Below are 26789 nucleotides of genomic sequence, written 5' to 3'. Positions count from 1 at the left end.
TATCTAGAAAATAAGTAATTTCTTTAATATCAACTTATAAATTTTTATGTATGATAACTCTTTGTGTATACATTGTCTCTTGCGATATATTGCATTACTATCAAAGTGCTAGCTGGGGGAAGTTCCATTGAAAATATAAAATGATTCAGAAATACAAAAGATACAATATATATCTTCGTTAATACCATTCAATATATGAATCATTTTGTCTATCTTTACATCTAACAAGTCTATTTTCAAACGAATATGGTCTGTTTTGGCCATTAGTCTTTGGTTTGTTTTCAACTTCTTTCATTGTTCTGTTCTGAGCATGCGTCTTCGAATTGATATGTTTTTCTTTCATTCTTTTCGTTTGGCCGAAATATTTATACGTTATTACTCCAGCAAATATAACAATACACAGAACAACGAAGCACACACTAACAGCTACAATTACTGCAAAGGTCTTGCTGAAGATATTCTAAAAAAAGAAAAAATATATTTTCATTTCCACTAATACTACTCAGGTTTTTCGATTGTTTATGCCAATTAATTGATATTGTCCCATCTTAAGTCTTTCCAGAATCATGCTAAATATTTCATATAACCTCAACTTAAGTTTGTCCTTTAATGTGTCCCGGACGTTTTGGCAACTTTTTTTATACAACTAAGCCTCTTTTTTGTCTTATAAAGTATTAACCAAAATATTGAATTCCAAAGTAAATGAATGACATGGTTATATGTTTTTGACAAGGAAATCTAAGTAAAAACAAATATTGCATTTATTTTCAAGTGATTTAGCAAACGTGTGACCGATTAGTTTTCCTTCAACTTTTTGTTTCTTCAACATGTTCAATAAATTCAAAAAACCCTTCCTGATAACAAATTACTTACCTGATTCAGTATTGGGTAAATGACCTGCTCAATTATTGGTTCTACAGATTGTACCGGTAAACCATGAGACAACTCAAAATGACACTGTGAAATATAGCCATCAACATCAACAGCACTGATGGATAGTGACGGGTTACAACAATCACCTCTGTAAATGAAGACAAATAAAATCAAATGTTGCAGGAACATGGAGTCGATGTATCACTTTCCGGTACACAAATCAGCTTTGAAAAATGGTTAAAAGTTAATTTGGTATGAGCAATCAAAATCTGTAATTGTTTAGTTATATGTATTCATGTAAATATATCATGATTTACCCCTTTAACCGTTTTTATTAGCCATCTAGTAATAATTTCGATATAAGTAAAGTGAATTTTTTGTTAGAATGATAAAACATTGAAACCAGTTATTTGTTTCAATATCTACAAAATACGGTGTTGCTTTACATATGTTAAACAAAAATTTTGAATAGATATATCTAAATTTATCTCAGTTACTTTTCAACTTTGCAGTCGACGTATATGTGAACTATTTTATGCGACTTTGTAAAATATACAGTTTTAAACTTAGTATGTATATGTAACAATATATATGTATCTGATTGATTTGTACTTCCCATCATTGCATTGTTTTATTACACATGTCATATATAATAACCAAACCTTATGTTGACCGCAACAGGACCTTCCATACGACCAGATATATTAGCATATTGTAACATGCTATTGTTGCCAATGGTAGACGATAGACTTTCAAGCTGTGTTCCCTTAAAAGTAACTTCTGCCTTTGCACTCCAAGTATATTTAGAACAATTTGCAGTATTGAGTGATGGTACATTACATTCACCACTTGTCATCAGTACATTGCAGTTAGGTCTTTGAATGTCAGTTACCTAAATTGATATCAAATGTATGTCACGGTACAGTGAACATTGAAACTAGATTTACCCTAATGCGTATGTATTTATTCAATTAGTTATGCTTATATGTATATATGGGTCCATGATCTATAAGTTATAACTTTGACTCGGCATACATTTGTGACGAACTAACACTTACGGGGTCTGTTTTAAATTTCATGCGATTGTCATTTTTGAAGAACCTGGCAGCTAAAGAAAGAAAAGTGTGAACCTTGGGTTCAAAAACAACTAATATCGTGTTTAAACAAGTCAAACTCAGACATATATCTATATCAAAAAGCTTGGCTTACACAAAAAAAAAGCTAAGTTCGACTGCACATTTAAATATGTTGATCATTTTGTATTTTCATTTTTCTAACGCAAAACTGTCGTGTCTGCATTACATATATTTTAAGGTTTATTTCGGCAATTCTCAGAGTCAAAAATGTGTTAGTATTATGAGTAAAAATATAGACTTTAGTTTAAAAAAAACTTACTATTAGTGTTCTTGAAATGGTCTGCTTGACTTCCGCTGAAGAATTTACAAATACTGCAACAGTATATTTACTTTAAAAGAAAATAAAAATATTCCATTAGATGTATTATACGAATTGTCTAATAAAGTTAGAATTCAAAAGTATTTTCTCTGGCATTACCGTAAAGCGAGACATTTTCGCGACATCTGCTATATTATTCAAACTACACAAACAGAAAAAGTTAGCCGCATATTCAACTCATCTATTCTGACAAACCTGATCATATATTGGTTGCTTAATATCGACAGATACTCTATACATATTCAGAGTGTTTATACGTTTAAGCTCGTTAATTCAGAAGGTGTATACACATCGAGACATATAATATCAATCTAAATGCAATATTTGTTCAAAGTCGGCAAATTCCCCCTGTTTTGTATAAATCTTAGAAACTGGGGAAGGTCGAAGTTTACAAAGTTCTTAAACAATTGCATGCCAAAAGAAAAATAAAATCTTTTTCTTCAAATTTTTATATTGTTTCTCATACTACAGGTTGAATTTTTATATTTAGTTTTGCTGTTGACCATTGTTAATTTAGCTCCAAACTGGAAACAAAGTGCAAGAAAGGTGTAAAAAAATCAATTGTGCATGAGATATGGCGGCCAAAGCAACAGGCATAGTTTTAGGTGCAGTTAAAGAAAACAACCAATATATCTTAAAACGAAAAAAATGACATAATTTGAAATATTCCACGTCAGAGCTGTCTCATATAAGAATTTTATATTCAATAATATAATTGTAGTATCTATCTCCTCGATATAATCACATGATGACACACGTTAAAATAGATCTTAATGTTTATTAGCACAGAAATGAATGGCGATTTCAATTGTTATTCCTCTATTCAAAATTGCAATTCGCAATAAGCATAACCTTGCGTTTATTAAAGTATTAAAATATGCAAGAGTCTTATTTATATTATTCGTCTTTATTGAAGAACTGTAGAAAAGGACATTCCAACAAACAATAAACGACAAAGGTCCACATAAACCTTCTAAACGCATTCTGAGATTATAAGTGTCGTGTACAGACTTTATATCCTGAATTGATAGACATGGTTATTCATTACACGTTATTGTATGTTGCTTAGTCTAGTCACCAGTATATATGACCAATTAGATAACAAAACACTAGTTTATGTTGCACTTTGTCAATACAGCTGTTTCTCAAAACACGCCTTCTTTGGGGAGATATATACTATTTTTAGATAACTAATTATAAGTACGTACTGGATTCAGATATGATTTCTATGATTCATATCGTAGAGATCTAACTGAGGAATGTTAACAGTAAATAAGCGTATGCATTTTGGTCTAATTGAAATCTATGGGAACCCTAAAGTCAAGATTGGGATAGTAAAGAATTTTAGTGTTAGTTTAAACTCTTAGAAGTTCGGGTCATATAAATGTTGAAAATATGCCGCACAGCCCTATATTTTGACCTTCGAAAAAGATATTATTGAATATAAACTTTTCATTCTAGGATATAATTTTTTTAAACTTCATAGTAAAAGTTTTAGCTGTAAAACAATTGTACAGTTTTAGCCGTAAAGGGAGTTCCTATGGGAAATTGCATTGTAGATATTTACAGAAATGCAACCTATAGAGCAGGTATTTGTTTTAAAATATAATACATATAATTTTTGTCTTTATTAACATTACATACAACAGTCCAATTGTAGAGTTTGGAAGTAAGGTAAAATTTCCATCAGTCTTTTCTCCAGGACCTAGCGTATGGTTCATTGAATCTGGCGCCAAAACATATGAATGGTCATCCGATATCTGCACAATGTAGCTATCAATATTGGCACCAGTATTTGTAACTTCATATGTTACAACTCGTTCATTACCTATAGGAACGTCGTCTAGAATATAAATTGTAATAGTTGACCAAGAGTAAGTACCATAAAAAGTATTTGTAAATGACAAATAACAATGTTGACAATTATATCATGCTCAACTTTTGAAAAAAGATAATGATTAAGCAACTGTTCTTTTTTTTAAATGTCTCATTAGAAAGGTTAAAACAACACTAACTCATATATTATTCTAAGTTTATACATATACTCCACCCTTCACAAATGATGGATATGCTATGCATACCCGGCGAAAAATTCAACGTCGTTACAATGTTGTGACACAATTAGTTTACTGTTGTGACAAAGTCTCAGAATGACGTGAATACAACGTTATGTTGTAGACCCATGTGCTTAGCACAATCTTCCCAACGTTGTTACAAAGTTATAATGCAGGCTATATTTCATGGGGTTTCTAGACAGCAATTGGAAGCACGGAACTACGAAACAAATCACCTCCAAATAATTTATTGTAATACCTATTATATATTCTTAATTGTTTATTTTCCTCTATTATATCAATGTATCAGTGCATTTCGATTTCATAAGTAAGTTGCAGTTTAAGCAGCTGTCTTTGTTTTGACTTTCATAGTGAGGCAAGCTTCACTCATATCCATATGATAGAGTACGTTTATTAATCATCGGCGAGTGATATACTTAGCACCTGTCAATAATTAGCTGAATTATATTTGATTCATTTCATCTTCGTTTTAAAGATAAAATATAATTTTCTTTTATATATCATAATGGTTCCACCTATTCTATTTTTTTTAATTTTCCAGCCATCGTTTTTCTTTTATTTAAAAAGAAAATAACCTGAAGATGCTATAACGTTTAACTCCACACTAGTAGGTCTGTATACTGATCGTGCTGTTCTGACTACAGGATCCCCAAATATATTTGAGACGTTTAGCTTCATTTGGAAAGCCTATTTAATATAAAAGAGTTGTATAAACTTAAATATATCTAACCATATGATTGCAGTTGCAAATGTCGACATATTTGTGGTGGTTGTGAATTTTGCTTGTTTTGTTGCATTGCAATCTACAATATGTGTTATTAAGGATGCATTCTTGAGACGTTTCAGTCTCGTTGAAATCTCGTTCTGGAAATATTTCAAAAATATGTAATACAGGTGAAAAAATAGCATGATTTAATAAATATCTTTTTCAAACTTAAAATTGTGTATTTACAATCAGACGTTTTTGAGTCTTTTTGACAAAACTTTGAGAAAAAAATATTTTACCAGAAACATGTACATCCCATATAACTTTTTTCTGTTTAAATTTATAAGATATGGATGTTTTTAATCATTTCCAACAGACAAGTTGAAATAATATGCATTTTGTTCTGAAAACAGTAAAAAAAAACACAAAGGAGTATGTTCGATAAGGTCCTAAAATGGCCCCCTTTTTTAGCGTAAATTTCAAATTCAGATTTATTTACCAATATCACGATAAATTATAGCTAATACATTGACTAGATAGGATATAAGTCATTTTATTGAAAATTTCACGTTTCTGCGTTTCATTATGACGTCACAAGTTGTACTCATATTGATTTGTCACGAAAAAATCAATGAAAATGGGTAAATTTCCATAGATTATTGGACAGGAAACATAGAGCGCATACGTCGACAACAAAGATCTTTTAAAATAATGTGTATGAAGACATTTCAAATGTCTTATTTGAATATTAAGCTTGTCGACGCCTGCGCTCTATGTTTCCTGGTCCTTTATTTGGTTGAAATCCAGCTGATTTTGTCAAATTTCACAAAAATCCCTTATCTTGACCTTTTTGGGATGTAAAAATCAACGTGTTAGAATTAAACTTTGACAAAAACAGTTCTGTTTAACTTTCTCACATGTCTTTAAGGCAACCTAAAGCATTTATTGTCTTGTAACTATGAACTTTATAATTGGGGCCAAATATGGCCCTTACCGAACTTACTCCTTTACAAAATTAACAGCATGGTAAATTTAACGCGAGAAAGCTTTAAAATATGATTAAACTGTATATATTTATTAAAGTTACGCACATCGGTATGTAAACAGTACCACGTGTTTTTGTTTATAACTATACACGTGTTGAAAGTATATAATAGGTTAAATGTTTTTCATTGGTCGAGTTAGAACTGACCATGATATTTGAATAAGGTCAATTCAAATATTTCGTGCTATACTTTTGGCGGTTGTGCGAATTTAAGATATTGTCATTCGAGGTTCGCTTTTGGTTCAGTAAAGTTTCCCACCCTCCCACCCGACTTGATGTATTTTTCTTATGTTATTTTTGTTTATTTTGAATAATGTGTTTAAAAACAGAATCTTTAAATTGATTCATAATATGTCTTTGAGTACATAATGAAAATTGCTTTTGTAGATTGGTTTTTTTGTTCGTTACCTGCAGCGGCCTAGGCAAACAGTAACAGATGAACATTTAGTACTTTGCATTTGTCTTTAATAAAAGTAAAGCTTTGCTGCACACTGTCATACGAGCTGATCCCTTACAAAGGTGTTGAATTTAGTTTTGAAAGAATTTATGTTCGCGTGAAGTTATGAATTAGAACATAACTTATCTTAACACCTACCTATAGTTTTTTAAGTTAATTTTATCAGGATTGGCCTCTTTATCTTTATTAAAAGTATGAACGAAAGTTTAATTGTGAAACTGTGATTTTTTCACGGTAAAAATTGAGGAAAAATGGGAAACTATTCAAAATTGTGCACTTTCAAAAGGCCGTTGCAAAAGAGTAGTATAAACCCAAAAATCAGGTTCAGAAAGATGCTAAGTTGGCACCTCAGAGGTGTACATCATTAAAATGATAGTACAAACCTCTACTGTTCACTGATTATTATTTTTTTTTTACTTTCAAGTTAATTCAAGTACTTGATATTGTAATGTTGAACTTAGTGACTTACGTAGTCAGGAATAACTATATCTGTTGAGCAAAGCATGTCATATTCTGAAGATCTGCTATCAGGTGTGTATGATACCATATTATATCCAGACGAGTTAACCATGTACAGGTTGTTACACGTACCATTTACCATATTGAACACCACAACGAAGTAGGTGTAATTATTCCCTAAATTTTGATAAAACACATAAATATTATATTTTCTTTTCAATTTATCAATTTTGTTCTTATTTTATAGAAAGCTTTCCATATCTTTTTTGGTAATATAGGTCTTGAACTGTCTAGGTTCCTATATATCCACTTCTTTCAAATATTCGGTTTTTAGTGTACCTGATGAAGGGAAAGCCAGGAAAGTGCTCCAGACGAGGTACAATAATAACGTATTGTTTGCATTTTTAACAGCTCTGGGTCAATACCTCTGCTAGTGGGCCAGTAGTCCTGGAAGGTATCATCAGATAAGTTCTGTACTGACACGATTTATAGCAAACCTTTCTAAAATTGCCCGTTACTTAATTTGAAAATAGTAAATGAGGTGTCAACTCCCTCAGGGAAAGTTGACCTTATATAAATTTGTCTAGTTTATGTCTTTCCTTGAATTAAAGACAATTAAAACTATCAAAACTTTGTTTCCTCGTGTTAAACATTTCTCCGTATATCCCCAGTGACAGACTCAAATTAAACATACATTGCCACAGATGGGGTTCAAACTCATACCCATTGAGTTGAAATGATTATGTCCTACATAGCAAATTTGGCCACCGTTACCCCATTTAATACTTATGTCCCTTTGCATTACTCTTGGTTTTTTTTGTGGCGACTTGTGTATATGAATAGAAGTTCAACATAGATGCACAAACGTAGAAGTAATCATTTAAAAAAAGATGAGAAAGAAAGGAACACATATGCAAAATGTTATGCAGTCTCCTTTGTAAACATTCAAAACTGACTTTTAGAAAAGTGAGTGCTTTAGACGAATGCGGGTTGTAAGTGTTATCTTCACTTAATAGTAGTCATTGTACGGTACTGATCAGACTCAGAATAAAGCTGTTTCCAAAATGATTCTGTGTAAAGTTTCTGATAGCAAAACAATAGATGTATACTTTATTATGATTTAGAAGGAAGACCAAACCAAGTGTCAAATGAAGATAAAACCAACATTTTGCGGAGAAGCAACGTTTTTCTGTAAGAAAACAAAACAATATTTTCATAGAAAACCAGTACACCAAACAATCTACATCATAGCAAACAGATCAGAACCAATGCTGTCTGAATCGAAATACATCGACATATAGTACTTGTACATTTCGTTAAAAAAGCATTTGTTCAATCCAAAGTACCAAGGGGACATTCTTAAATTCAAAAGTCGAAGAGAAATTTTAGAACAGAATTGCAAAACAAAAAAAAATGGGAAAAAGGTGCGAAAACAAGCCCACAAAATACTACATACGCGTAGAAACAAAAGAGTGATCAACAAAAATGCAACAATAATAACTGTATACATGTACCTGTCACGCAAGTGTCAAACTATCTCCTTTAAAGATCTGGGTTTTTTTTGTTTTTGTTTATCTAAAAATTAATGTACAAAGCATACACAGACAAAAACGAATATATTAAACATTTAAAGGTCATATTTCGGTATTTAATTAAACAATATTGACAAAACAGACCTGATACTGGAGACCCTTTTAGTGTGACAAGTGACCCGCTGGTTGATTGCTGATACATTCCGTCCACCACTTTGATAGAACTTTGTGCTGTTATGTTAACGACATATGTGTGGTTTATGTTTTTGTGTAGAAAATAAGTTCCAGGTGTGAGGTTCTAAAATGAAAAGAATACCGTTAAAAAATGCCAATGTCGCATTCATATACACGTTTTGACTTGGTTTAAACAAAGTAGTTGTAGATTTGTTATCTATTATATATGTGTTTAAAAAAACAACAGCAAAGAAAGAAAAAAAAAGGAGATGTTTCATCAGAAGTAGGCTTATTTATTAAGGGAAATTAGCTGAATTAAAATGTGTATTATCATATGAACACCCATGCAACTTAATGTTGAACAGTGTAATTTCAAAACGTACCAAAAAAAAACGTCAATATAATAGATCGATACAACCAGTTCATTATACATGTGAAGGTACACTCTGGTACACTACCAATATCAAACAAGCAATTGACTGATACAGACCGATAAACTATATCTGTATGATATACACTAATACACTATACCGTATCAAACAACACGCTACTACTTACTTGTATTGACATTATAACCTCATTATTACTTGTTATTACTCTGGAAGCTCCTGTTGAGGGGAATGTAATGGCAGTACCTGAATGAAATACATAACAAAACGAAGGTTGTATTTCTAATATTAGTGTAACAGAATTTAATACATTAATATTGTATTTATTGAACAACTTAAGTGTGATCTTAATTCTTGTTTTCCGTCATTTTCATTTCAGAAATATTTTTAAAAATGTTATAAACAATTACAGACACAGGTATGCACAATTGATATCACCAGTTTTACTAATGTTTGTCTCCTGTATTTACAGTACAAAACTCTGCCCGTGATAGTTTCTATTTATGTGTGCTTTTATTATCTCCTGTAATGATTAGTTATTGAAGAACCATGCAGATGGGATTTTTTTTATAGTTTTTGCTTATGTTACTGTTACTACACTGATCCAGGTAAGGATATAATAGTTTTACGTTTTTCATTTCGAGGCTTTCTATAGTTGACTATGAGATATGCGCTTTGGTGATTTTCGAAAGCCGTACGGTAGCATGGATAACCTATTGTTGTTAATGTATGTGTCATTTTGTCTCTTATGGAGAGGTGTCTCAATGGCAATCATACCACATCTTCTGTTATATATATATATATATATATAACATATGTGCATGGAACTAGCAATATGCAGTTGGCCAGAACGTAAGTTAAAATAACAACGAAGAACTGACAAAATAATTATCTAATTGAAACAGACCTTGTTTGAAAGATAACTTATACATAAAATAAATAATACCATTTTGATAGAGGAAGTCAATATCGCGTTTGTCTGAACCTCCCTTAATGCTGATTTTCAGGAGCTGAATTGAACCATCAACATTTATAAGTTTGTTTCCCACCTCATTGTCTTGCCATTCATATGTCTCTATAAGTACCTCCGATGTAGGAAAAACGACCTGTGAGGAAGAATAATTTGATCAATTAATCTAGAACGATTAAGAATTCATCACAGTTGTCAAAAGTGTTAACGTTCACAATTAATAGAGATTCAACCCATGTATTGGTTTTGATTTATCTGTAAAAGTCTTAAATTGAAAGACAAGTTTAATGGTATGATAATTCTAAACGCAAACAAATAAAATGATTGCCCAAAATGAGTAGCATTCATCATGTTAAGTATACAAGTATCTCCTTAAATAATTTCTAAAAGTTCCAGAACATCTCTGTTATATTGGCCATTACTTCAGTAGAAACATTTGATACAATTTTTTTTTCTCAAATTTCCTTAATCTTATGAGAAAAATAGTGGTGGCACTAGTGAGCTAGATCTGCTTACTCTGCTTATCCTGTACCAGCTCCTTAATAATCAGGGTTAACTCTTACTAGATATTTCGTTTGATATTTAGTGTTTTTTGGTGGCTTTGTTTTGCATATTTGTTGTTTTTCGTTTGTCTTGTTGTTTACTACTTTTGAGGTTCAAATATTTCCGTTTGTATTAACAGCCTTTAAAATTTGGAAAAAAAAAATAATATACCTCGACAACTTCAGTTAAAACTGAACCAAAATTATCTTTATCTGTACTATATACTGTCCCACCAGTTGACTCAGAAAGACTTTGGTAGAAAAGTTGCGTTTCACGTCGTTTTCGAACTGTAAAAATGCAAGATCTCATAATCTAAGATAATCATTGGATTTAAGGTCAATGCGTTTTCATACAATTAAAATATAAAAACAAAGTTTAAAAAAAATCACAATACGTTGTAGTTACAAGGATTTCAAATGTATACTTCAGACAGGTCTTTGTCTAAAAAAGACTCGTCATTAACGCTCAAATCAAACATTTAAAACAGCAAAAAAAAAAAAGAAGAAGAAGAGGACATAGAACCGAAAATTCGGAAAGGTTTAGCCAAATACAGCTGAGGTAATCTATGTTTTAGTAGAGAATCTTCACCATATTTATAAAAAAAAATCAGTTTATATTTAAGTTGAATAATGAATCATATCTGTCGACAAAATAAAATACAAAGATTTTTAAAGCTGGATATAGCGTTTATGTTATTTTGGTTTTTTGTTATGTACATGATGTTTAAGCATTTTTTGGTATGTAATCCTATGATATGGTTGTATAGTGAGTTATGGAAAATTATTTCACACACCACGATGTGGGAAGCCATTAACCTTGTTTACAAACGTATTGACACTTCAATTTGTTTTCAGAATATAATCTGATGAGTATATTTTTTAAATACAATTTTCAAGCTTATTATTAACCTACATGAAATTATATATTTCAAATCAATATGGATTTAAGTTTACCAAGTATATCACGTCGTTTTCTGGATGAACACTGACTTGACAATACAGATGTAATAGGAATGTTTTTTGCCAGAGCTGCATCTGTTACTTCCTGGAGTCTGTCATCATCTTTAGCGTCAGCGTCCGTAAAAACAATAACAGTCGATCTTGGTTTGGACAGTTCAATGGCTAATACATGTAATATACAAAAAACAGATCTATTTTCAACAAAAAGAAAAAAAACATACAAAACCAAAGAATCAATGTTTTAAAAAGTACTGGAGTATAAACTGGCGTATTAACATAACTTGAAATGTTTTGTTTTATTTATATAACTTGTTCTTTCTATTTCGTGTCCATGATTAAATCAATTATGTAATAAAAACAATATACCTTCCTGTGCTACTGTTTGAGTTAAATGACGTCGAAATTTTGTATATTTGCTCAAAATTTGGATTTGTGGCCGTATTTTCCCTTCCGAAAGAAAGCCATAACATTTTTGTTTGAAAAAATAAACACAAATTTCTTTTTGTGAATAATTTGTAATATCTGTATTTTATAAAATTCCTAAAACCTTATGCATTTTTTATTCAGAAATAACTCATATTTATCAAATGGTCATGAATTGAGAAAAAAACGTATTTTTTTGCTGTATATTTATTAACTTAAAATAATGTCGTTTTACAAAATAGTGGTCCATGCACTCGTTTTAAATTAAATCAGTTTGAATGATAAATATCTATCGAAAAATGCATCTTTTCCCGGTATGTCACAGTTTCACGTCGCGAAAATAGCATTTTACGTTAGCAACTTCATTACCTCCTCTGTAACTGTATCGTATGCCCTTACGTAGTTTATCTCGCCCCTTAAATCATAATCTACATAATACATTTTCAAACCCATGCATCGTTTGTAAACATAATTTAGAAATACTCATGATTGTGTCTTTTGGATGTACATGTTATGTTATGTTATGTTAACGTTTCTTAAAATATTCAAATTGAAGTAATTTTCTAATACCTTTTAAAATGCCAGCTGCTGCAAATTCGGGACAATCTCCACCACCACTGACGACTATAGTGGCAATCTTATCTATCATGTCTTGTCCACTTGTGTAAACGAATCCTTCATTAAGACTAGCTGAAGGCAAACGAAATCATACATTTATGAAACTAGCATGTTCTTGTGTAAATATTCGTCACGAGTTACGACAACTGTTTACCGATTTATTTGATAGTTTTTCATTTGGTTAAAAACCTTCATTTTATTTGTTATTTAAAGTATCAGTATTGTTAATAAAGTCACACGATCCTGACATGGCAATCGTATGTAAAGAAAAAAAATGCAACGTGACGTAAAATTGAGTGACAACACCATAAGGACCAAGTCAGTATTCATCTAAAATGTGCCTGGAGTATATAGCGTCAATGATCTTTTTTAGATCCATACATAAAGAGTCATCTTTGCTTGTAAATGCGTGAAATATTGATAGATACAACATGATTTTCGAGCGTAATCGTTTTGACAAATGGTTACTTCAGTCAGGGAAGGGTTTGTTCAATGGTTCAAATGATATACAACAAAATAGTGTAAGCCCTTTATGCATGTTATACATAATGAATAATTAAATTTGTCAAACCAAAACTGTAATTTTACTTAGAGCTACACAAGAAAATACTCTTTTAGAGTTGTCTATCTTGGCAAAGAAGAGAGCGATAAACAAAATTAAAGGGATATTTAAATTCATTTGTCGATCATGAACTGACAAAACATGGTGAAAAAGAAAGAAAAACAGACAAACAAACAAAAGTATACAAAATACAACATTATACATACTAAGCGAAAGAAATCAAAAAAAAATTATGAGCTCATATATTCTCCAGACGGATAGGCAGATTATCTTATATATTGACTTTTTCTACAGGCAAACAGTTGTCTTTTACCTGGATCATTAAACAAGGACAAAACATAATCTGTTGGTTCATTGTTTGATCCGATGGTACTTGTTACAAGCTGAATAATCTGTTCCTTGACAGCTGCAATCTCGCCACCCATTGATCCACTAAAATCGACAGCAAACGAGAGCGAGACTTGTGTACGTTGTTTTATTTGAAATAGGGTTTTGAACAACTCATCTCCAAGAATGTTTAAAATTCCTGTATCTGAAAACAGAATTGACAGTTATAGTATTCCAGATAAGAACGGATACGAAATTCAAAAAGCCAAATTTTTCATCAAAGACCATTTTCCATTTGTACCGATTGTGCACGTTCAAATTACAGGTGAATGTTATTTTTTATATATCAATATACACCTCTAACGTTAGCCAGTTGTGCATGATGTTGAGTTTTATAAATATTATTCACCATGCTGTCTTCAGCCATGATCAATACGGATAATACGTAATACAATTTTACGGTATCAAAATGACAAATATGAACAACAATGATTTAAAACAGCGAATTCTTATGTAATAAAAAAAACACATAGATATATTGCAATTTGTCTTAAAAAAATCCATATTGGTTCTAATAATTTACGAATATAGTATTACCTTCAGCAATAAAGAACTGTTTTGTCGCTTCAACAGCTGCTTCATATGCTTGATGATGTAGGTGATAGTGCGGAGATAAGGCTTCCACTGTTGTCTCCTTGTTAATTCCACACTTTGCTATAAAATTTCTACTATCATCATTGAGGCCACCATGGCTGCACTTTCCCTTCAATGCATTTTTCGGTCCTGTAAAAGTGATTGTATACAAGAATAAAACGATGCAGTAGTATTGTTAATAAAACAGAGACTAAATAATATAGACGTAAACAATTACAGGTCGTCGTATTGCTTTCTACAATGAACAGAACACATACATGCACCGTATAGTTTGATATAAAAGGTCTCGACTTGAATATTAATGTGAAGGCAATCTCATGGCCTGGGTTAGGTAAAAAAAAAAAGTAAAAGAATAATAGACATGATGTAGACATGATAGAGCATCAAACTAAAACATCTATAGTACAGGATTCTGAATTTGGACATGCATATTACATAATTTGGCGGGATATAACATGTTTGAGGGCAGCCTACCATTACCTGGATCACTGCTGAAACCGCTAAACATAAGGAATAGCTTTGTAAATCAGCTGAATCAGGCATTCTAAAATTCACCAAAAATAACGTTTCAAATTAACTTTTAAAACTATTTGAAGGGTCAAATCAAATACATGTACGATGACCAACACCACGGGTGCTACATGTTGAGCACACATGCTTGCCCTCCCGGAGCACATGAGATCACCCCATTTTTATTGTAGGGTTCGTGTTGCTTAAGCCTTGGTCACACCTTAACGGATAGCTCGAACGGATAACTTTTTTTTAATCCGTTCATGTCCACTAGACGTCCATTTTTATTTGTTAGATCCCTGTCCATATCTGTTTCATGTCCGTTAAGCGAACGTTTTATCCGTCGACGTCTGTTCTGTCAGATGGAAAATTTTAGCATGTTCAAAACTGTGAACGAACGTCCAACGGATGAAGAGTCCGTTGAAAGTCCGGAAGGCGTCCGTCTTGTACGGTAATTGTCTGTTTCGTTTCCGTTTTGTATCCGTTATTAGTTCGTTATACACCGTTAGAGGTCTGGTAGACAAATCGCTAAAGCCTCGGTCACACCTTACCGGATAGCATGAACGGACGGCTAACGGATGAAAATTAAAGTTGTTCGTTGATAAATTTGTTATCCATTTGGGAGTCCGTTGATGTACTGACCCAAAAAAACGGACAGGTAACGAATGCATAACGGACTCACACCGGATATGCAACGTACGAGAAACGGAAACATACAGGACAGAACGGATGTCGAAAGTACATCCAACGGACGAGTACCGCATAAAACGAACACATAGCGGAAGCCTACTGGATAAAACGGATGAACAAGATATACGGAAAAAATAAAGGCGACAATAATAATATATGTGATATGTGAATGGAATTAATATTCAAAAAGTTTCTGTGAAACTGATTTAGTTTTGTTCTTCAAAATGCCGCTAAAGGGTAGTGTCTGGTTCGAATAAGAGCTGCTTGATAGTGAAGACGTGCCCTTACTCTGAGATTGATTATTATTTATAATAAGAAATATGACATACCAATAATTTGCATTTATGACGCGAAATTCAATTGGCATTTGTCCGTTTCATATCCGTTCATCACCCATTTTATACGTTCGCTAGATGTCCGCTTAACATTCGTTCAGCATCCGTTTTATCCCTTAAAAGTTCGGTAGTAGTCCGTTGGTGAGTTTGTCTACCAGACCTCCAACGGATATATAACGGACTAATAACGGATACAAAACGGAAACAAAACGGACGAGTACCGTACAAAACGGACGCATATCGGACGTTCAACGGACACTTAATCCGTTGGACGTCCGTTCAAAGTTTTAAACATGCTCAATTTTTTCAACGGACAGAACGAACGTCGACGGATAAAACGTACGCTAAACGGAAATGAAACGGATATGGACGGACGTCTAATGGATAAGAACACACGTCTAACGATATGAACGGTTTGAAAAAAAGTTATCCGTTCGTCATTTCTTCGAGCTAACCGTTAAGGTGTGACCGAGGTTTAACAGACCAACTGGACGTTTAACGGATAAAACGGATGTTGAACGGTTGTGAAACAGACTTCCAGCGGACGTATACGGATGTTAAACGGATGTTGAACGTATGTGAAACGGACTTCTTCTGGACGGATAACGGATAAAACGGATGCTGAACGGATCTGAAACGGATAAATGCCAATCAAAATTTTCGCGTCAGAAATTCTTGCTATTGGTATGTCAGATTCATTGTATGTCATGAATTCTTATCATTCATAATCGATCTAAGAGTAAGGGCACGTCTTCATAACGTAAGATAACGTAAGAGAAACATAATGTATAAATCCAGATGCCATATCATAAAAAACTCAAATAACATAGTGTTGATCCATTAATATTCATGGATACTAATTGCCGTGGATTTTTAATGCGTGGTTTTACTACGGTCTGCATACATATAGAAAATGTGTACTTCGTTTGACCTGTAACCATTAAATCAATGAGAATTGGTATTCAACTAATAATAAGGAATATACAGTAGGACAATATATAAGTTATAAACATACTTGCTGGCTTCCGATTAGCTCTGCCATGATGAAAACCACTTGTCAACATATTTGTTACAAACAAATTATCTTTACAGGAAACACTGAAAAAAATTCAATGCTGATTATTCACTGTTGTTCCCCATTTTCACCATTTTACCTATTGCATTGCATGTCCGGGGTTTTATGTTCACACATCGTTGTCAATATGATGAAATTGTATGCTACAGTGATAATAGAGAGAAGTTTAGCTAACTTTAAAACCGGGTTTAATCTACAATTTTCAAATAAGAAAATTCCTCACAAGTCAGGATTATAACAGATGTTATCCATTTTTTGATGTTTTTGAGTTTTTCTTTTCCTGTTTTTGATAAGGGACTTTCCTTTTTTTTAATTTTCATCGGCGTTCGTTTTTATATTGTGATAGTACGTTTCACAATATTTTATATCTTTTCTTTCTAGATAAGTTAATCTTCCTCAGTATTTTTATTTTCAATTTGCTAACTTACGCAATACAATTTACTCTAAAAAATCTAAATTAACAAAACAACGTGTTTTTCTTTATGGAGGTTTTCTATTTAATTTGCATACTTTGTTATGTAGTCATCGCCCCCTCCTGAAATTATGATTTTCGCAAAAGTGACATGACATTAGAAAACAGATGTTGCAGAAAGCAAATTTGACTATGGACATTAACTTTGTACACATTATATTTTTTAGGATTTACAGTGAGTCCTTCATATCAAGACATGTGTCCTCATCAGATCTGGCTACACGCATTAACTGTGTTCCTTTAATTCCTGTAATATAAAAAACAATGATTATAAAACCGTTGTTAATCCTATTGGAGATCAATGTCATCTAAAATCGGCTCATTCTTGCATCATGTAGAAATGTCAAACAGATTTAAAATTAGTAAATGACTTAAAAACTTTTTTTCAAATATTTACATTCGATTTACTTAATGCATGCAGTTACGATATTAAAATAAAAGAAACAACAAAAAATAACAACAACAAAAACATAAGGTGTCTCATGTAAAATCACTTTTTTTAAATACAGGTTTACATGTATCATGTGTATTGACTTACCAAAATCTAGATATGGGATTTTACCAAACATTTCAACCCAGTTTGTATTGCTGTAGAAAGACTGTATTGTATAGATACATTCACCAATAAGCTTCTGTAATTCATTAATATCATCTTTTCGTGATAATAACCTGTCCCTGCAAGCAATCACATGGGTATGTGCTAAAACGAAAAAGTTAAGCATAACGTAATTAACCACGCCTAGTTTTGAAAAGTTATCGCCATGTTAGAATAAACATAAAATAAAAATATTTCAACTGAGAACCAAACTGAAAAATGTATATTTATACATATCATGCATTTCTTAGACAGTTTCAACTGGAGATTTATGTATACTATGTAAACGATAACAATGACGGCGCTTTCTATTGTCAATATCTTTCCAACGTGAGTGTCCTTAATGCTGAGATTAATAAACTCTAATATTATTAGCTAAATTCAGTTAATCAAATTGATCTGTTTGATAATGTATACACAACTCTTCAAAATTCAAGACCCATAATGCTGTTGTTCGTCTATCATAGACTCACAGTCACGCTCAGATCAACATGTATTAAATTCACTTCAAGTAGACAAGTAGGAAGATAAAAAGCATCAAGAAGATATTTCACTGATACCCTCTAGTTTTGAATCGATTTCGAAGTCTAAGATGATAATCAAATTTGCATGTTTTATTATTTTCGATTAAAGTTGGTAACACATCACCTTGAACACAATAACTTTTTTTTTTCTAATTTTCATAAAACTTTGATTTGAATAGACCTGTTGAAAAGTTTGAACCACACAACTTAAAGATTTAATTTCAGGTATATATAACAGTTTGACAAATACTAATGTTAATCATTTATCTACTTGAATTCTGTATTCGAATAGTATGTGATTCAAATGTTCATATGATTTTTAAAGAGTAATCTCCCTTGGGCATATTGTACCACCTTAAGTGTTTAGCTTTCAAAGTACCGATAAAAATAGTGTTTATTGGTTAATGTATGAATATGTTATAAGCAGACTATGTGACTGAATGTTCATTTGAAATAAAGAACATGTATTTATCCGCTAGTTTAATGATTATCCTATTTTGAATTTTTTTGAAAACTTGCCTAACTTGATCAGGTCTGCATGACAGTGTACGTAAGGTATGCCTCTTTTCTTTTCCTGGGTATCGGCCACACTTTCGCGAACTGTATTGATTGTTGTTAGCATTGCAGTCCATCCGTTGTAATCTAAAATACAAACAAATATACAACAAAGACAACGCGATAAAGTCGCAGGAGAAATTTCAATAAACACTAAATAGATAATAAGAATATGATGATTACCAATAAGAGTTTTACTGTGTGTATTACTATGTGAATATTTGTTTATACATTGGCTAGAAGTAGAGGGGAGGTTTGATATTTCACATAATATGTTTGACCCAGCTGCATTATTGCGACTGTCCTAAGTCAGAAGCCTCTGGCGTTTGTTATCTTTGTATGTTTTTTTAATTTTAGTTTTTTTTATATGTTTTGGATTTAAGTGTGACTGAACTAGTACTCAATTGTATTCAGGGGCCAGCTGAGGACTTACTCCGGTTACGGGATTTTCTTGATGCTTTGACGACACATTGGTGGCCTTCGGCTGTTGTCTGCTCTATGGTCGGGTTGTTGTCCCTTTACCCATTTCCATTCTCAATTTTATGAGACATATTGTAAAGATACTGACATTATTGCAAAAAATGTTTTAAAATTCAATTAATTAAACTATTTATTTGGAGATAGTGTGGTATCTCGAGGTAAACAGTCAACCAAAACAAAATAAGAATATATGCAATGAACATGAAATGTTAACACATTGTACAAATGTTGTATGTATACTTTTTATGGGTTGTTTTAGAAGAAAAAAAAAGGTTTTATTTTCAATCCCTAAAAATCTGTAGTGTCATGAAATCTATTAAAATTTATATTTGTATTGGCCTTTGCCGTATGGCATGTAGCATGCGCAGCTATATCAGTCACAACAAGGGTCGATACATTTATGCTACAGATCGTCTGGTTTAGTTGTTTACAAGTCAGTGAAATAAAACAGGAACTACTATTGAGTCCGCCAAAATTTAAGCACCACCCTATATTTAACATCTATGATATCTTGCAACACCTTTTAATCTAAAAAAAAAATCAAAAGTGATCAAACAAGTGCTTTACGTTTATTAAATTATGAATCGTAAACAAAATTTAGGTCAGGTTTTAAAACAGTTTCTAAACTTTTTGCACTCTTGATTTATGTTTAAAATACTGTCAAAATTGCAACGTGATAGAGCAACCAAAAAGTTTCATTTTGACAACCAAATTTTATAGTTTAACAACATTTAATATGCGCTCAACTAAAACAGCATAAAGTCAAAGGACCTGGTAATGTCTACATAAAATGTTGCATCAATATGATGTGTATCCGGCCGGCTTCCGGTAAATTTCTCTAACACGGCGTCTCATACTGTGGACAAGGCGTCTCAGATTGCTAGTGGAAATCTCTGCCATTCCATAACTATTGCTGCTCGTAACTCTTGGAGGTTCTGACAAGCTGGGTTCCGGCGGTTAAGCATCCCACAAATGCTCAATTGGCTTCATATCCGGAGACATGGCCGGCCAAAAGTTACTGTCAATTGACTCTTACTGCTTGTAAGCTGTCACAATTCCTGCTCTATGAGGTCTTGCATTATCGTCCATTTACAGGGGACGATCAGCAAGTGGATGGCCATCGAAATGTGGAACAAAAGTGTCACGTAGCACTTAGTCTCTGTAAATTTGACCATTCATATTCCCTTGTAAGATATGCATATCAAGTTTAAATTCAACGAAAAACACCGTAACACGACCTGAACCAAATGCATGAGTTGGAAAATGTTCCTTTCGTTATGGGGTGTATTGCGCTCTCGCCCCACGCGCATACGCCAGTCTATGAGTCGTAAAAGAAATCGACTTGCGCCAGACCAGTGAATTTTCCGCCAATTTCGGATGTTCCAAAGAAGATGTTCATAAGCCCACTGCATAATAATTTGTCGATGACTTAATAACAGATGTGGACGTCGTATAACTCTACTTGCTCCCGTTATGGAACCTACGTATAACACGTCGAACACTCATTCATTCTCCTGGTGGCCATTCCTGTCGCAACTGAGTTGCAGGTATAAATAGATGAGCCCTAGCGGTGCTAATCAACAATCTGTCACTACGAATTGACGGTTTTCGAGGTCTGTCATTTACACTTCCTGTGACTCTCTGACGTCGTAAAAGTGGAACGATGACTGTATGATTGAAGTTAAAATTGTTACTAATGGTTCTTGTGCTCATATCTCCAGTTGACATGCCAAGAGCTTGCCATCTTTCAGCTTCAGATAACGTACGTCTTTGCATCACAGATAAACTTGCTAAAAAGTGTTAATTTTACCTTTGCAGGTAACTTAAAGTGGAAAGTTTGGATGTACCCAAACCTGTTTTCCACACTGACCACGATTGGGTTAATTAAAAACCTTTTTACAGGTTTAAATGAACTTATTATAGCACCAAATTTATCCACAATACTGTGTATGCTTATTGTTATCATTATAAAACAAACACTACGATTTAGCAATACTTTTATAAAAATTTGAAGATATCATATATAGGTGGTGCTTAATTTTGGCGGACTGTATATATATAATATGACCGAGTCAATTTTATATATTAATCATGTACATTGTATTTAACACTCCTTAGTGATATCCTTGTACATGTTGTATAACAGGTATACAAATCGAATGACTTTTAAGAAGCACAAGGGATTTTTTTTTCGACCGGAATATAAGTGTATTAACCATAACAAAGGATCGAAAGGTATTGATATTAAGATCGAATTTTTTAAATATACAGGTAGCTATACCCAGACAAAATGTAAATCCACTTGTACAGATAAAATTAAATCTTTATTCAAATAATTATACACCTTATGGTGTGGTGCGAATTTAAATAGATATCCTATTACAACTACATATATTAAAGGTGTTAGTTTTATGTCTCATTAGTGTATTAACGACAAATGACATTCTATGACAATGATGGAAGCATTAAGTTATTTCTCTGTACAATTTAAGGATTATGTAACAGGAAAAAAATTATTAAAAATAATAGGTGATTAGGAATGAAATATATTCAAATGTGTGGTGATATTATTTCTTTCTCAGTGGCAACATATATCGTATATTTCCTAACAACTATGACAATGATTTTGTACACGAATGATTATTACACATGTTGGCAACTTGCTTCTGCATACGTCTTCTTTGTAATACCTAACTAATTGAGTAATTTTAATGTTTTTGATTAAGAAATATAAATAAATCAAATCTACGGCTGCCATAAATTATTTCGATTCTAATTAAGGAATGACTGTAATATTTCTTTTGTCTATGAAGAAATAACATAAAAAATTTGGTGCACACTGAATAACGCGCGTAGGGGGTTACTTAACAGTGTGCACCACATTTTTTATGTTATTTCGAATAGACAGAAAAAATATTACAGTCATTTCTTATAATTTAATTCTAAATTCCATTTTAAACTGTAGAAAACCATGAAAAAACGTTGATGACGTCACGGTCACATGACTAAATTATGTCTATGGGCTCATAACAAAATAACGTCAGCCAATCAGAAGACGCGTTACATCCAAAATTAAATTAATAGGACATATTCGGTAATTTTGTTAACCGTTAAAGCCCTATACACACAATACTGTTTTGGCAGTTCCGTTTTATCCCGATAAAAAATATACTAGTAATATTATGTTTTCAGTAATAAAAAATAAAAAAATGTTATTTTATTGAACTCTGAGTCGAAACAAAAAAGCTATAAAACGCCCGGTGATTACATCTGATTTTTTTGTTTACGGTAACACATATGTGACGTCACCTTGCTTCGTTGATCGATAACATTTCGCAGAATTTTCGTTTCAGGGATATTTATCATTGTTTATCACGAAAATAATATTGAAATGGACTGATTTGTTTATTTTGTTTTAGAATAGAAATTACTTTATTTTAACTAATTCCTGGCCTACTGTGGGTTTTGATGTCAAAAATTGAGAATGCCTTATTGTATATTTAAGTTGGGCGTAACGCAGACCAGCTAGTTTGAATTTGTGTATTTATGCGCTTGCGCTAAACGTAGATATACTGTGACTATACTATTTCTGAAGTGTAAACAAGAAAGTAAAACATTTTTAAAATTCTGATCGGAAATAAACTATTTTTCAACAATCGATTACGTATATGATAGGCAATCAATTTAAAAGTGTTCAAAATAGTATGTTTTGCCAAGTCAATGTTTCCGGTATAATGATTCAGTCGCAAAGTGTAACTACACTTGGTGTTGCCAACTTTACGTAGGAGTCAATGGTCGAACGTCGAGAAGAAGACTGATTATATACAATTTATTAGAGACTTAAATTAATCATAAATTAAACTGTCAGAACCAACATATTTTTGAACAGCCTCAAAAAGTAGATTTTAATGACATACTAAACGATAAAATTTATCATTAGAAAAATATCAATATACATGTAGGTTCCGTGTGTCACAATTCACCCAACCCAATTGATATTGTTTACAAAGTCACTCTTTTTCATTAATTAGTGACTAAATTAAACATAAAATACTATTACAATTCTCTGTATTGACGAAATAAGATAGGAATTATTTTTGATTAAACATGTCGATTGAAATATCCGACAATTAATCCATATACAATCCAGTCAATAAATAAATACCCCATTGCAAACATTTTAAAACTTACATAATTTTTTTTCATAAATCTTATAAAGCTATTTGTTTTTATATTGTATGCATATGGGATAGTAAGTATAGATGAAATTACATACAACCTGTACAATAAATTTTAGTCACGAAGCCTGAAGTTATAAAGTATTATGTAGTATTTTTATCCAGTTGAAAAAGGTAAAAATTGTCTCACGGAATAATAGACCTTCTTAACATTGTCAATATATTTAGGTAAAGCTCGAAAACTTTTGTATCTAATTTGACTAAACAGTTGTACAATTCGCTGTAAAAATGTAATGCAGAAAACGCATGTGAATTTTTCTATTAATAAATAACTTATTTCTAAAATTTTAAAAGTGTTGATAAAATTTCATTGCAATAAGATATATTTAAGATATAGAAACTAAGGGCATTTTTATATTTCAGCTTTGGGTTTGGTTTTTACGATTAAATCGAACTATCAACATTTCGGATTTATCATTTAAAAAAAGGTAAATTTGCTATTCAAATGTTCTAATATTCGCATCAACGTATAAATCATTCAATCAACCCTAATACGGTAGGCACATGTTATTATTGAAAATAAAAATATTTTCGAGCCTGTGTTTGTGGCTGAAAGTTGGGATTTTCAAAAATAGGTTGACCACAAAGATGGATACCGCTTTTATTGTGCGTGTTCAAGTATTAAAAAGTAAAGAATGTCAACATTGAAAGTGCGATAAAGCTAAATAATTTGATTAACTGATTCGATTCACAAAAACAATCATTATCATACAGATAAAAACGATTATTAACATATAATTTTTATCCATGATATGAAATCAAACAGACATATATCACTTTAATGACAATGGCAGGTCTTCGGTGGGGGAGAAGAACTCGACAGTTGGTAACATGGCGTGTAGACTGAAATACACACGAAACGAAGTTACATATTATCGAACCCATGTCCGATATATTGTTACTTTTAGACTTTTTATAATTTGAATAACTGTTTACATTGTTATAAGTCAAATATGAGAATTTGAGTAAAATCGGTGACCCTGAATTTGACAGCTAGTGCCCCTTTAGATAACGGTATACTCTACTTGTTAATTTCTATGTGTCATTTGGTATATGCTGGAGAGTTGTCGCATTGACAATCAAACCAAATAATCACTCGTAAATTAAAATCCGAAGTTTGTTTCTTAATAACCTTTATCATGAATGCAAATATAAATGCTTGAAATGAAAAAAAAATGTTTCTAAAGTCCAAGTTAAAACTGTAATGAAAACATGTCATCCTTATCCAGACGCGATGGACTGATTTCAAACCGGCCAGTCTGTACCCTTTTTCCCATCTTTCTATAGCGTCAAATGAAGGAACATTAAATACCTCGTTTTCGGTCTTGGTATTACTGTTTCAGAGATCAAAATAAATACCTCCCGCACTTGGGACAAGTAATCTCCCACTAGATTACCGAGGCGGTGTGTATATACGTTTAACAATGTTATTAGAATAAAGGCAACATCAGCTTTACCGCTGTTCGAAAGTCATAAATCGACTGCAAGAAAACAAATCCGGGTTACAAACTAAAAATTATGGAAACACATCAAATATAAGAGGAACCACAGAAACGTTAAAGTACAACAAAAACATACGACAATGCAAGACACACAGAAACCAACTATAAGATAACAATTGTCATTTTCCTGACTTGGTACAGGACATTTAAAGAAAAAATGGTAGTTGAACCTGTTTTGTGCCTAGGCAAACCTGTCGCTTTTATTGCAATGTTAAATATAACACTAAAATGACAACATTACAGGACAGTAATACAATACAAATAAATAGAAGTACCTAAAGGACAGAGAAATACATACATTAACAATACATTAGAGCATTACGACATAAGACTCATCAGCGACGCTAAGCTCATAATAGTAAAGAAAAACAAACAAAGATGAAGAGCATTGATAACTTAAAATTTCTAACAAAAAAAAGGTGCAAAGTACAGCTACGGTAATCTGCCTAGGATAAGAAAATCCGTATTATTAGAATAATTCATACTTTTGGAAACAGTAAATTTATCAAAATGACCATATAATTGATATATGTCAACACCGAAGTGGTAACTAACCACAGAAAAAAAACGAAAACGTAAAACAACCTAGGTCAGCACATAAAAACAATAAGCCGGACCATACATTGTATGTCACCCGACTAGATCCTCGAAAAAATATGACGTCACACGTAAATTTAAAACAAAATTCCTAAAATAGGATATAGATCAAGATAAGGTTTGTAATAATGATATTTGATGTATTTAATAACAAAAAAATTGCAATAAGATTATTATAAAATTGTGTTAGTAATTATACAATCAATTATATTATCTAGTTTTGTCGGTATTTCTTCTATTTCAAACTGTAAACTAAACATCATGTAAGTTTAGTTGCCGCAAACTCAAATCTTTTAAACGAACCTGGCGATGAACTATATTAATTTAGAATCTAAAATTTATCAAAAAAAAAATAAAATGTTAGTATTATTTCATAATCATACCGTTTGTAAAGAATTCGTCTAACGCTGATGATTCTGATTTTGCATTTGTCATATTGTTTTTGAAGACGTAGGTTGAAATAGCCTGTAATGTACCAATTAAAGTTATATCAAAGTGCGTTTTTGTTCTCCAATCTTCTGGAGGTGGTTGGCGTGGATAAAATGCCGATACACTGCTGATGACTGCCAATAAAGCTAATACATACATCATTTTACTGTTGTTGTACTTAAATCTTGTAAAAATCTGAAATATTCTCCTAAAAATCCAGTAAATTGGTAATATATTTTATGAATTTATAATTAACTTAGAATTTTGTCACTTCCTTGTTCAATGACTGGAATGTGTATTTCATTGTATATATGCTAGGTTACATGAATATGTCTTTTTAAACGTGACTAAACATACAGTATCGAATATCAAGGAAGTCTTATTGTAAATTTAATTACACGATGATATATTTATCTCTTGTGTCAAACGTTATTCATTTGATTTATTTTTTTTAGAGATTAATTTACCTGGTTAAACATCAAATTTGTATTGTATTTTGTGTATTCAATTGATCTTAATTTTATTTTTTTTTGAATGACATTTATTCCCTTTCATGAATGTGACCT

At 31.9% G+C, this 26789-nt stretch overlaps 1 protein-coding gene across 1 annotated transcript; it reads right to left on the bottom strand.

Moving 5' to 3' along the window:
• LOC143052521 (uncharacterized) lies at nucleotides 1-26498 on the bottom strand. Its single transcript, XM_076225569.1, has 20 exons — nucleotides 26178-26498; nucleotides 18942-19064; nucleotides 17842-18003; nucleotides 17478-17550; nucleotides 16772-16854; nucleotides 14165-14350; nucleotides 13554-13772; nucleotides 12631-12750; nucleotides 11632-11799; nucleotides 10850-10965; nucleotides 10112-10271; nucleotides 9335-9411; nucleotides 8747-8900; nucleotides 7081-7247; nucleotides 4979-5090; nucleotides 3973-4171; nucleotides 2269-2338; nucleotides 1536-1765; nucleotides 874-1021; nucleotides 1-460 (listed from the first exon to the last, which is right to left on the bottom strand). Exons 1-20 carry the CDS (start codon nucleotides 26383-26385, stop codon nucleotides 179-181), a joined length of 3057 nt encoding a protein of 1018 aa, XP_076081684.1. The 5' UTR covers nucleotides 26386-26498; the 3' UTR covers nucleotides 1-178.
• Nucleotides 26499-26789: the final 291 nt, after the last annotated feature.

The sequence above is a fragment of the Mytilus galloprovincialis genome, chromosome 11 (genome assembly GCF_965363235.1).
Source record: "Mytilus galloprovincialis chromosome 11, xbMytGall1.hap1.1, whole genome shotgun sequence".
In the NCBI taxonomy this organism is placed as follows: domain Eukaryota; kingdom Metazoa; phylum Mollusca; class Bivalvia; order Mytilida; family Mytilidae; genus Mytilus; species Mytilus galloprovincialis.
Note: the sequence above shows the minus strand (reverse complement) of the source record. Positions and strands in the feature narration are given on the sequence as shown.

Coding starts and splice junctions, on each gene's coding strand:
- LOC143052521 (XM_076225569.1), bottom strand. CDS start 26,385: ATGATGTATGTATTAGCTTTATTGGCAGTCATCAGCAGTGTATCGGCA. Junction 1,766..2,268: donor CCATTTCAAGAACACTAATA/GTAAGTTTTTTT, acceptor ATATCAATTTAG/GTAACTGACATTCAAAGACC. Junction 1,022..1,535: donor CCTGTTGCGGTCAACATAAG/GTTTGGTTATTA, acceptor CTTCATTTACAG/AGGTGATTGTTGTAACCCGT.